General features: G+C 41.5%; 1 protein-coding gene across 6 annotated transcripts in view; it reads left to right on the top strand.

The window, feature by feature from the left end:
* Poln (DNA polymerase nu) overlaps nt 1-12973 on the top strand; it is a 162887-nt gene that overhangs the window by 53227 nt on the left and 96687 nt on the right. For 3 of the 6 annotated variants that reach the window (XM_078020854.1, XM_078020855.1, XM_078020851.1), the window contains exons 7-13: nt 1613-1681; nt 2840-2900; nt 3515-3579; nt 4968-5051; nt 5562-5657; nt 11986-12042; nt 12882-12935. In XM_078020854.1, coding sequence (XP_077876980.1) covers nt 1613-1681; nt 2840-2900; nt 3515-3579; nt 4968-5051; nt 5562-5657; nt 11986-12042; nt 12882-12935 — 486 coding nt within the window. The remainder of the gene's footprint in view (nt 1-1612; nt 1682-2839; nt 2901-3514; nt 3580-4967; nt 5052-5561; nt 5658-11985; nt 12043-12881; nt 12936-12973) is intronic. The other 3 variants (XM_078020856.1, XM_078020852.1, XM_078020853.1) reach the window with 2 other exon arrangements.

The following is a 12973-nucleotide window of genomic DNA, read 5'->3' as shown; positions in this document are numbered from 1 at the left end:
GACATGGTGCCAAAGCCAAGATCCATAGTTTTAGCTTCTGGAAAACATCTATTTTCCCTCACTGGTCCAGATGTCCATGCCCAGCAAGGGAGGCAGGGTCCTGTGACCATCCAGACTCCTACTGTGAGGCAGGGAAACTCTCCCAAATAGAAGCTGAGATACTATTGTTGAAGGAAGGAGTTATTTACCCCAGTATTATCAGTCCTAGTTTATAGATGTAGAAACTGAGGCACATAAAAGTTAATGTATACTCACCTTGCCCAAGGTTAATATGAGGCCATTGTTGAGTTTGGGTTTCCAATTTTAAGTCTAGTTTCTTTATACATGCCCACATCTGAGTCAGTGATGAAAGTCAAGGAATGAAAGTCAGTTCCAGAGAGCATGTATCCTCCTTGCCAAGAAGTGGGTGCCCCTGTGTAAGCTGCTGCAACTGTGAAGCAGTACTGTTAAGCCAGGCCAGGATCTTCTCTGCCTGCTCCTGCTGAGACCTCATTCCCTCACTCCACGGAGTCAAGAGGCAGTTTTGGATGCAGTCCATTTATGTCCTATTGGCTAGATGTATCTCTAGGAGAGCCATGCAGCATGTAAGGGCAGGAGATGGAAGCTGGGTTTTAATCTGTGAATCTGCCACTGTGCTTCTCTGAAGAGGTTTGAATTGCTGGGAATGGAAGGTAGCTTAAGTAGAGGGAGCAGCTTGGTGATGGCAAAGCCATCTTCTGGAGAAGTAGGGCAGATTGAGGAGAAAAGGGGAGAGCTCTTGAAGCCAGTCACATGTGGGGCTCTCACACAGCTGTACTGTGCCACAGATCTAGCCCATCCTGGACTATTAAAAGGAGTCACTTGGTCACTTTGGAATTGAGAAAGCTCCTGCAGGCAGCCATGTGGAATTCTGTCAGGTGGCAGCCACAGGCTTTGCATAGAGGTGATCCTAGGCATATCCTCTGATGAGTAGTTTATGGGAGGAAATGATTGGAGAGCCCTCCAGGGCATGTGCAGCCACTGACCCACTGAGTGCTTACTTTAATCTGAGGCCATTAGCAGCAAACAGTCTGGGAGCCACTGGGAAGAGTGGGGTGTTGAGCAGGAGGTCCTTGGGCTATATTGGAGGGAGACTTCAACTGAGTGTCATAGGGGCTGCAGTGCATCCCATCTCCCCTTTCTGTCTCCCAGGGCCTCTGCAGATGTCCATCTTAGGGTGAGAATGGTCAAGCAAATGTGAAATATGGTAGCCATTGTGTGGGTGCAGGGTAGTAGAGCTGAGAGAGTGGAGACAGTGGGATCCCAGAGGCCAGATCTGTGCTTTCCTTCTTTACTCACTGCTGTGGGTATTTACTTTCTTCATGATTCTATTTTTGTATCTATAAAATGAAGGGAAACCCTGGGCTGGGAAAGTGTCTGGCTACTCATAGATCATGCTAGCACAGTGCTTTATGTAGACTGAATCTTGTCTACCTGAGGTCACTGGTGAGGCCACCATATACATGATGTAACATCTGAAGTTGAGAGCTTCCTGAGATGTCCTAGGAACATTTTTGTGAGTCATATCAATTCCCAGGTTGTGATAAGCATTGCAGCCAAGTTTGTCTGAAGTTTAACTTTTGTTCTTTTAAAGAATAAGAACATACATATGAACTTGAATACACTCTACAGACTTACAATGGACCTGTGCTCCAAGTTGAAGGCAAGACATTTTATTATGTGTTCTGGTTGTACAAGAGCTGTCTGTCCACTTGCACCCGTACTTGCAAGGTGCTATCACTGTGTCTTGAACATGAAGGAAGTGAAACATTTGTTCTAAGGCCAAATTAATCTGTGCTTCACTCAGAAAAGAAAAGATCAGAATAATAAAATCTGAAGTTTTAAAATAATTTAGCATGTTTCAAAGCCTCCCCTTTAACTGGGCTGTTTCTGATGCTGTGGTTAACTTGAAAGCTAAATGCTTTGGTTGGTGGTGAAATGGACACAGCTTTCCTCAGTCAGTCTTATTGGGAAGCCATGGCCATGGAAGGGACAATTGAGAAGAGCTGAAGGAAGAGACAGTGTCCTGAGGCAAGGGCATGGTGAAGGGGGCAGCAAGATGGAGAAACCTCCAGGGACAGGCAGTGGCCAGGACTTTTCTTCTACTGGGATCCAGGTTGAACTATTTCTTTTCCCTTCTGTCCTGCCCTTCTGCTGGGCTCTAACAGGGGAAACTCACCTGAGCACAGAGAGGGAGCCTGGTGATGTGACCTGGCAGGACTGGGCCTACCTTGTGACACAGGGCAAGGCAGAGAATGGGTCTGGAGGGATAGGCAGAGAAATGGGCAGGGGAGGAGGAGAGCTAGAAAATAAGACCCAGAACTTCTTGATGGTAGCAAGAAAGAATAGAAACAAACTCCAAGGAAGAGCCCAGGAGGTGATGTCAGTGGGGAGGATGTCATACTCTGAGTACATGGAACGAGGGCTCCAGTGCCATTTGACACACTCCCCGACTAGGGGCAGTGAAGTCTAGGTGAACTGATGGAAATTCAGGAAGCTTGTCCTGAAACTAAAATTAAAATTAAAGGCTAACTGTTTACAGATACTTAAATCAATCTTTAAAATGGGAAAGTAAAGAAAACTGGGATGGGGCATAGCCTATCTACCATTTGTGACTGTCTCTACCAGGTCATGATGATAAAGTAGAATATATAATGGAAGTAGGAGTTTTATTAGGAAAAACAAGGGAAAGGAATAGATGTTGGGGAAGAAACCCACCTAGATAGGAGTTGTCTTCATTCTAGTTCAAAAAAGTCAAGTAGCTTTTCAACAAAATGCTGATGTGAATGTAACTTAAAGTAGCCTTATTATTACTTCATAGGTTCATGGTTTATGGCAACTATTTTGTACTTTGGAAATTCCTCTGATTCCAATTTTGGCAGGTAAGTTGCTACGAAGACAAAGTATAGTCATTTTTGTAGAGAATTCTACATTGTTTGGAAATGAGTGTTCTCTTTAGCTTATTTAGGAAGAAATACTATATCTCATGGGCCCTGAAGAGGGATTGTGCTGCACTATCTCTTAGACTAGAAGGACTCAATGATTTTGACATTCAGTTCTTTCTGGCCAGAAGGAGGAGGTCTCATGAGATATCTTAACTGCTATCCTTGTCTCTCATGTTTGCTTAGTGTCCTGTGCCCTTCCTGGCTTGGCCTGATGCAGTCTTGAGACCCTCCCTGTAAGAACTGTGCAGGGCTTTCTTCTGTCTTAGACTGCCAGGTCCTTCTTGGCCCACAGGAGAGCAGAGTCTCCCTGGCCAAGTCAACTCTCCAACCAGAGTGTGTGAAGGGCCAGGCTGGGGCTGGCCAATGCAGGGCCCATGCTCATGCCCACCTTGAAGCCAGCACTGTGGATGTTCCTGACGGACCCTCTGCAGAGGTTGGCCAGCTGCAGGTGCTGTCATTGTGGTCTTCATGAGGAGTAAGACTGTCACCTTTACCGAAAGGGATTTGTTACTGCAATGTGGACATGATCTGACTTGGAGTTTGAATTACAGTGATGGAAAACCACAAGATTCAGGTGAACAAGGAAGAAATGGAAAGGACATCCATACTTCTTGGGGTAAGTTATTATTTCAGACTCTGTCCTTGTCATTTTTCTCCAGTTTGGTAAGTGATTCCCAGTGGCAGGTCTTAGTAATTTCCACTCTTTTTTCTTTCCTTGCTAGTGCTAGATTGATGGTAACACTGTTCTTTCTCTTCTCAAACTCCTAGAGGGAAGGATCAAGCATTGAAGGATTAAACCCCATTGCATCTTTGTGTGTGTGTGTGTGTGTGTGTGTGTGTGTGTGTGTGTGTGTGTGTAGGTTGGGTGGGGCGGCACTGCATTTAATGCGTATTTGGGGAATTGCTTTAACTGATCCTCAGGATCCTCCAAAGTTAAGTTTTTCTTATAAGATTGTTGCCCCCTAGCGTTTGGTGAAGGAATTTTTGTTTGTTTTTTAATAAAAATATAGAAAGATACTTAAGTTGCATGAAAAAATACATAAAGATGTTTCACCTAAATTTCCTTAAAGGAAACTCTGGTATAACCATCACCTGGGTCAAGCCTGGGATGCCCAGAACTCTGCACTTCCCTGCCAGAAATCCTTGCTGCTAGCTTTTGTAGTCATTTCACATTGTTTTTCTTTATTGTTTTCCCACTTCAATGCCTAAGAAATATAGTGTGACTAGTTTGGACTGTAAGTAAATCAGTAGTTTATATTCAGCCTTCTGTTTCTTGACCTCACCTCATCACTCTGTGTTGCCCAGTGCTGTGGACTCCTGAGACTGGTGTCTGCCAAACACTGAGAGCCATACATTTCTTATTTAGGAGTTAAAAGGGAGGTTTATTCTGAATTTTTGAGCATTATTTTATATTGATTGTTTGAAAAGTGTGTCAGTTGTTCGTATTCCCCCACAAATGATAAGGTTGAGGTCTTATAAACAACACATAAGTTTGGTTTTGTTTTCCTAATTGCTAATAAGGTTTAGCACTTTTCTATCATCATTGGCTATTATAATTTTCTTTTTTTTATAAAGGATCTGCTCAAGTCTTTCACTCATTTGTATTTCTTTTCTTACTGATTCATAGGGCATCTTGAAATATTCTGGATACGAGCCTGTTACTTATATATTCTGTCTTGTTTCATAGGATGCTGGATCCCTTTCTAGCCCTAATATTACTATAAAATACTTTCTTTCCCTCTCTTATTTTGTTATATATTTTGTTATATTATTATTATTTTTGAATCTTTTATTTGTTTCCCTCACTTTGGGGGAGGGTGATTGCATAAGCCTAGAATTCCACCAAGAGTCAGAAGATGCATTTTTAATCTGCAGTTTAGTAAATTACAGAGTGCTTTTTATTTTATTAAGAGCTTCTGTTTGGAATTATTTGATTAACAAACTAAATAATTTTAAATTGTGAAAACTGTGAATGATTATTAATTGTGCTTATCCCATTTTCAGGCTCGTCTCAAGGAACTGGAGCAGGAAGCCCATTTTATTGCAGGAGAACGGTTTCTTATAATGAGTAATAATCAACTTCGAGAAGTAATGCTAAATTTTGATTCTTTCAAAAATAGTTTCTTTTTTTGAGGTGGGCAGGGGGAAGTTACAGGGATTGAACTCAGGCACTCAACCACTGAGCCACATCCCCAGCCCTATTTTGTATTTTACTTAGAGACAGGTTCTCACTGAGTTGCTTAGCACCTCACTTTTGCTAAGGCTGGCTTTGAACTCAAGATTCTCCTGCCTCAGCCTCTGAGCTGCTGGGATTATAGATGTTTAAAAAATGTTTCTTATTCAGGAGTTAAGAGATGTTTTTTATGAATTTATAAATGTTATTTCATATTGATTATCTGAAAAATAAGTTGTTTATTCTTTCATGAGTGATGAATATTGAGATTCCTAACTTCAAAGCCTTTATATCCAAGAAGAGCACTAAATGAGAAATTAAACATCATTTAGATGTGATTAGTGGTTAGTGGTTTTAAATGTAATAGTGATGTTTGTTTCCTCCAATCTGAAACTCTCCCACACACCTGCATTGCGTTGTTGAAGATCCTCTTTGGAAAGCTGAAGCTACACCTGCTGAGTCCAAGGAAGAGCCTTCCCAAAACAGGGCCACAGCAACACCTATCCACTTCAGAGGCTGTGGTAAGTTTCCCTTGTCCTTCTTTGTACTGTGATCATGGGTTTGTACACTAGGTGGGACCCTGCCTCTCAAGTGAGGCGAATTGCAGGTGAATAGCAGTCTCCTGCAGAGGTACTTGGACTGTCCTTCACACAAGAGATTCTTCACCTCCTGAAGGGCCCATCTTCCTCTCTGGTGTATCATCATCATTAGCCATACCTCCAAAGCACTTGGGACTTCCTTTCATCTTTACCCACAGCAAGTCCCAGTCCTTTCCTACAAAAGATGTCCTGAGGGTGCCTCCTTGATCCTGTTCTCACTTCACCATCTTTATCCTCTCTCACTTGGATGACTTCAATCCTCCTAGCAGTCCCCCTGCTTTAACTCCTACTTCTGTTAAAAACATTAAAAAGATCACACTACTGGGACTGGGGTTGTAGCTCAGTGGTAGAGCACTTGCCTCACATGTGTGAGGCCCTGGGTTCGATTCTCAGTACCACATAAAAATAAATAAATAAAAATAAAGATATATTTTAAAAAAAGATCATGCTACTGACCTGGCTAGAAATTCCAGTGCCTTTCCATCACCCTCAGAATTAAACCCAAGTTCTTGAATATGTCCCTGGCCCAGGGGACTGGCCCTTCCCCTGTCTCTGATGTGCTTTTCTGAGCATGCTGGCTGCCTGGGGCTCTCTGCATAAGCTCTTTCCATAGTCTCCAGACTGTGCCACAGATTTTGCCTGCTGGCTTATGATAGTCTGCTTTAATATTACTTTTAGAAAATCTGCTCTGGTCACCCAAACTGCAGTAAAGTCCTCAGTCCTCCTTATTTCTTTATTTTTGTTTTATTTACTTTCTGTATACAACTTACCATGACCTAAAGTTATCTTAGGCATTTATTTGCTTATTCCATTAGAATGTAGCATGTACACATCTAAGCCCTCACTTTGTTCCCAGAACCAAATCATCCAAAAACTAGTGTCTGCTGGGGCTGAACTAAATGCCTGTTGGTTCTCAGAGCACTGGGTTTCTGGGAGCTGAACCCCGTCTTTCTGGAAATACTGACTTAAATCTCACCTGGAGAGCAGAGGTGGGCAGTGAGCCCTAAAGATTTGGCAGCAGTGTCACCTGGGAAATCCATGCATTATCCTCTGGCCTGCATCTGTATATGGGGATCCCAGATGGTTCATTTTATGCCCTGGCATCAGTTGATACTGTTGCCCTTCCCTTACAGCACCTTCCACTCCAGATAGGCAGTGGTATAAGAATAAAGCATGACTACCTCCTAGTTTTGATGTGCCTTCCTATGGACAGAGTTGAGACAGTGACTTTAACAAGGAGACTAATGTTTTTTTCCCACAAAGACATGATCGACATGAATCACATTGACCTTACTCTCTTCTTTACAAGTCATATTGTTTGTTCATTCTGTATATCTGGAAGATGACTTTTTCTAGATAATACTTGCCCATGGCTCTAAATTCACAAATAAGACCCCTTCCTGCCACTTCCCTTTATTCTTCCTGCTCTCTTTCTGGTGCCATGGTGAATCCTGGGGCTTTTCCCCACCCCAAGCTCCTGCCTCTGCTTCCTGTCCCTTTTGTTCATAACATTCCTGGGCTGATGATGGTGTCCAAGCTTCACACATGAACTGTTACTGCTCAGCTCCCCTGACTTGGGATTTAGTTATAGAAGGACATGGACCTAGCTTTGTTCCTGCAACTCCCCAATGATTGGAACAATGCCTGGGGACCAATACTCAGTAAATATTGAGTGACTCTCTCAAATTTTCACATGTATTACTTTCTTTACATATTATTTAATTTCACACATTTTAAAAATAATTTTAATTCTTCTTCTTCTTTGATCGCTGATTCTTTGAAAACGTGTCTTAAAATTTCCAAATGTGAGGGGGCTTTTCAGATATTCTGTTGATTTCTAAGGTAAAGGTGCTGTGGTCAGAGCCTGTAATCTCACAATACCAGTTCTCCGACACTCACCAGCAGAGCTCCCCAACATAGGGTGGAAAGCAGAGGCTGTTCTGGAGACCTATGGTGTCCAGCGGAGAGCTCCACAATTCTGCTGTGGAACAGTGAGAATTCCTACCCCTCAGAAGACACACAGGAGTGGAAGGACAAGGATTTCTTCTTAACCACAAGCTGAAGGAAGCTTTGATGTTCTTTCTCCAATAAAGTCACATGTTCTCAAAGCATTATAGGGGATTCAGATGCTGGAAAAGTGTCTGGTCTGATAGTCAAACTTCTGTATTGCAGGGAGCTTGGGCCAGCCATTCATCATTTCTGAGAGTAGCCTCTTAGACCCCCCAACTAACTGAAGTGACAGGGGTCTCCTGGGCAGGCATGTATATGCTCTGCTGGGTGTCTAGTATGCAGTATGTGTTCTGCTAGGCTTTGGGATAAAGCCATGAACAGAACAGATGTATTCTCTCTTTTATCAATAAACATTTATTGTAGCCCTGGCTCTGCATTAGACATTGTTTATAGTTTGTGGGGCAAGGGTGTGTGTTGTCGTAAAATATCTACCAGTGAGAAACTAACTCTACCAATCAGGGTCTTCCAGAAAGACAGAACCAATTGGATATATAGAGATATAGATACGTGAGAGGGAATTTCTTCGGGGAATTGGCTCATGTGATTGTGGAGATTTAGAGGTCTCACAACTGGCTATTTGCAAGCTGGAGACCCAGGGATGTTGGTCAGATGGCTCAGTCCAAGTATGAAGGTCTTGGCCCAGGGAAGCTGATGGTGAGATTCTTAGTCCAAGACCAGAGGCCTGAGAGCCCAGGGGGCTACTTATGTAAGTGCTGGAGTCCGAAGGCTGGAGAAACTGGAATTCTGATGTTCAAGGGTAGAAGAAAGATGCCCCAGCTCCAGGAGAGAGAAAAAAATCACTTTTCTTTTGCTCTTTTGTTGTGTTTGAGCCCTGGATGATTGGATGGTGCTGCCCAACCAGTGAGGATGGATCTTCCCCACTCAGTCTAAGACTCAGGTGAATCTGCCCTGGAAATACCCTCACAGACACACCTAGAAAGAATGCTTCACCATCTCCAGGTCTTCTTTAATCTAGTTACCCAAGATTAACCATCACAGGAGCATGTGTGTCCAGTGGCATGAGACCCATTCACATGAAAGCAGGATTCTGAGGAAAAAATGCCAGGAAGAGTGGCACACTTTAGGTCAAGTTGTCCAGAAAGAACTCTGCAGGAATGATTTTTAAGGGAAAGCTTGAGGATAAAGAACTGCCCATTGCAAGAATAAGGAGCAGGGCCAGGCAACGGGGAGACTCTGGCTACTCAGACTTCTGACGCTGTAGCCTGGTGACCAACTAAGAGGTATATGAGGACCCCTTTATGCTGTAGGCCAAGATGAGGAATTCAGACTTTTAGTAAATTGAGTAGCTTTGGAATAGATCTTAAATATGTATTTTTTAAACAGACAAATTTATGCTAAGAATGGTAAAAAATGAGGTACAAATAAACAATGTTACAAATTAAAATGTAATTATAAATTTGGAGGGCTAAGGCATTGAACAGACACTTCACAGGAGAAATACAATCAATCAACAAATATATGTAAAAATGTTCGTTGGCAAGAACACTTTGAATTTTTAACTGCTTGAAACTTGACTCATTAATTAGTTCTCAGTGTGCTCTCTATGTTTTGTTTCCGGTTGAAGTAGTGCTAAGCAGAGGCAAGGAAAATACACTTTCATTTGAAAGCGTTTGCAGAGCTTCCACAGAACTCTGAGTTTACTGGAATATCAGGAAATACTTTTTCACCTAATCATGTTGATACTTGGCAGGAAAGATGAGTATACCTTCAGCAACTAGAGCAAATCAAAACTACTCCAAGATTTCATCTCACTCCAGTTAAAATGGCAATTATCGGGGCTGGGGTTGTGGCTCAGTGGTAGAGTGTTTACCTAGCATGTATGAGGCACTGGGTTCCATTCTGAGCACCTTATATAAATAAATGGATAAAATAAAGGTTCATCAACATCTTAAAATTTTTTTAAAAGGATTTCAGTCATCAAGAATACAACATATACAAGAATATGTTGGTGAGGATATGAGGGAAAAGGTACACTCATACATTGCTGGTGAGAATGCAAATTGATGTAACCATTATAGAAAGCAGTATGAAGATTCCTCAGAAAACTTGGAATGGAACCACCATTTGACCCAGTTATCCCACTCCTTGGCTTATACCCAAAGGACTTAAAATCAGCATATTATAATGATGCAGCTGCATCAATTTTTATAGCAGCTCAACTCAATAGCTAAACTATAGGACCAGCCCAGGCACCCTTCAACAGATGAGTTAAAATATATACTGTGAGTATGAGCAACAGTTGCAATGTGCAGTTACAGGTTTTCTGAGTTGTGCACATGGTCAAATAGATGGGCTACTACTCAGAGAAAATAGAGAGAAGAATGGTTTATTTGGAGATGTCAAACATTCAGTCTTGGGTCCATTAGAACAAAAGAACATGTGAGGTGCTACTGCACCATGGGCAGCTGTATCTGTGGGATGGAACTCTGGACATATACAAAAACATATACAAAACATATACAAAAACTACCAGCCAACTTCTTGCAGTCACCCTGGGCAGTAGTCCTCCACCCTGACTGGAAATTTGGAAAACATTGATGCCAGGTACACAGCTGATCCACTAAGTTAGGATCAGCTGGGTGGTCTAGGCATGGGCCAGCTCTCCACTAATTCTGATGTGCAGTCAACATTTACAACCATGAAGTTCAACCGTGAAAAACTGATACTTAGAGGACAGAGAAAGGAGGTGCCAGAGAGACTGGAGTGGCAGAGTGGAAGGGAGATCAGAAAGGAATGCAGTGTCAGGAACCAGCACAGCTTTTGATAAGGCAGCAGGGCTGCAGGCAGTCTACAGCCTCTGTTTCTGGTCCTTAACATTTGCAGTACTTTTGCACAGTTTCATATGATCAAACACTTCTTTTTTGAGGAGTTAATACTTTTTACTTTTATTTTATTTATTTGTTGGTTCTTTTTAGTTGTACATGACATTTTGATTAATTTTATTAGCATGGAATTTATCTTATTCTAGCTAAGATCCCATTTTTGTGGAAATATACACACACACACACACACATATATACATACACACACAGTGGATTATTACTTACTGTAAAAAAGAATGACTTTGTGACATTTGCTAGTAAATGGATGAATCTGGAGACTATCATGCTAAATAAATAACAAATTTCTACTATCAAGAAAAGAAAGACACACAAACCAATTTTTTAATAGAGCAAAAGACTAGAAGGAGCTTAATGGAAAAAAAGAGGTACAATTGGTCAATAAATACATGAATTGTGGCCAACTTTATGATTCACTGGGGGAAATACAAGTTAAAACTACAGAGATAACAATTCTTAGCTACCAAAACAGCCTCAATCAAGACCAATGACTGCTTGCCTTGGTAAGGGTGAGGAGGCGCTGGAACTTGCGCACATTGCTGCTGAGGGGATAAGGTGGCATCTATCCTGGAGAGTCAGCAGCATGTTTGCTGAAGTGGGCCAGAATTTTTCATCACAACTCCTCTGTATGTGTAGGCCCAGCAGAACTGTGGCATTTGTTAGCCAAAATTCATGTTGTGGAATATCTCGTGTCTTTTAAAAAAATTTTATTAGTTTTTGATGGACCTTTATTCATTTATTTGTTTATTTGTGGTGCTGAGAATCAAACCCAGTGCCTCACACATGCTAGGCAAGCGCTCTTCCACTGAGCCATGGCCCCAGCCCCTGTCCTGTGTCTTGATATGGGCAGTGGTTATGCAATTGTGTTTACTTTGTGATACTTCAACAAACTGTTCTTATGATCTTGCACTTTCCTATATGTATGCTATATTTTGATTTTTAAAATTGACTAAAAAGTTTATAATCATATTCCAGTGCTACCTCACTGGAATTATACCCAGATGACTAGTATAAAAGTCAAATATTGGGTGTCAGTGAAAACCACTGATACACATCTTTGTAGGTATTTTCTCAGTTTACTCACCTCTATGGGATTTAGATTTCACTAATACAAATCTTCAGAGAACCTGTTTCCAAGCATATGTGAAATGTTTTTAGCTCCGATGTGTGAACATTGGAATGATTTCATAAGAGGTTAGGATTAAGATACTTGACAGACTAAGTTTATTACAAATCTTCTTTTTGGAAAATATGCTCAATTTCACCATTTATTGCTAGGACTTTCTCTGGCTAAAAATAAGTGCTTGAAATATTGAAATGAAGGAAGGAATTACTTTGGTGGTGATTTATGTTTGTTTTCTTTTTTTTTTTTTTTGTAGTTAAGTTCTCTGCAAGACCTTCATCCCTTACCCAAGACAATTTTGGAATACAGGCAGGTAAGTTGACTCTTTAAAAGTTTTGTGTGATGGGGGAAGAACCAGGCCCTCTCTCTATGAACAAATTCACGTTTGCTGAAGTGTGCTGGCAGTGTTACAAGAGGCTGTGGTTCTCTCACACTGGCCTTGTGTTAGCACCCCTTCCTGCACCTTCTTACTCCAGTCTCAAGTGAGCCCCATCCAGTCCTGAGAGCCCATGGGCTCATATGTGGAAGAACATTGAGAACAAGTCCTTACTTGTGACCTCTGTGTGGATGCAACTTCCACCAGCACTCACAAAAGTCCCCCACCTTCAGGCAGCCTTTTATCTTTACATAGTAGTGTTTGCCAAGGTTAAGGACAAACCCCCTTTCCTCCTCTTTCTGTTCACACACTTGCCGGTTATGTCACAAGTTCTCTATGAGCCGCTTTGATAACTATCATTACCTAGACAACCAGTCCTATTATTTACTGAGCCTGTGACCTGCTGTCTGTAGAATGCACTGGTACCAAACAGGCCCTTTCTTCTGAAGTGAGGTCAAGAATGGGAGAGAACTAGAAAGGGCTCATCATGGGGGACCCTAAGCTGATTATTTATTTATTTGCAATATCTTTGCAATTTTCCAAAAAGAAGATTTGTAATAAACTCAATCTAGAATTTCACAGAATAATAGATTTATTTTCAAATGGAAGGGTGGCTTATTTCTCAGTTGGTCAGTGTTATTCAATCCTGGCACCATCCGAGGTCATCTGAGGACTGAAGTAGCACATGCCTGCACTGTGTGAAATGCTGTTGTGGCACTTGTTCCTGTATAAATACTTAGGTAAAGAAAATGATTACTCTCATCTTTGTTATTTAGATTCACAAGATCAAGTCAACCTTTATAGATGGATTATTAGCTTGCATGAAAAAGGTAACTGAGACTTAAATAAAGAAACTGTGAATAAGGAA

Source organism: Ictidomys tridecemlineatus, chromosome 9 (genome assembly GCF_052094955.1).
Source record: "Ictidomys tridecemlineatus isolate mIctTri1 chromosome 9, mIctTri1.hap1, whole genome shotgun sequence".
NCBI classification, from domain to species: Eukaryota; Metazoa; Chordata; class Mammalia; order Rodentia; family Sciuridae; genus Ictidomys; species Ictidomys tridecemlineatus.
This window is presented reverse-complemented; position numbering and strand designations above follow the sequence as displayed.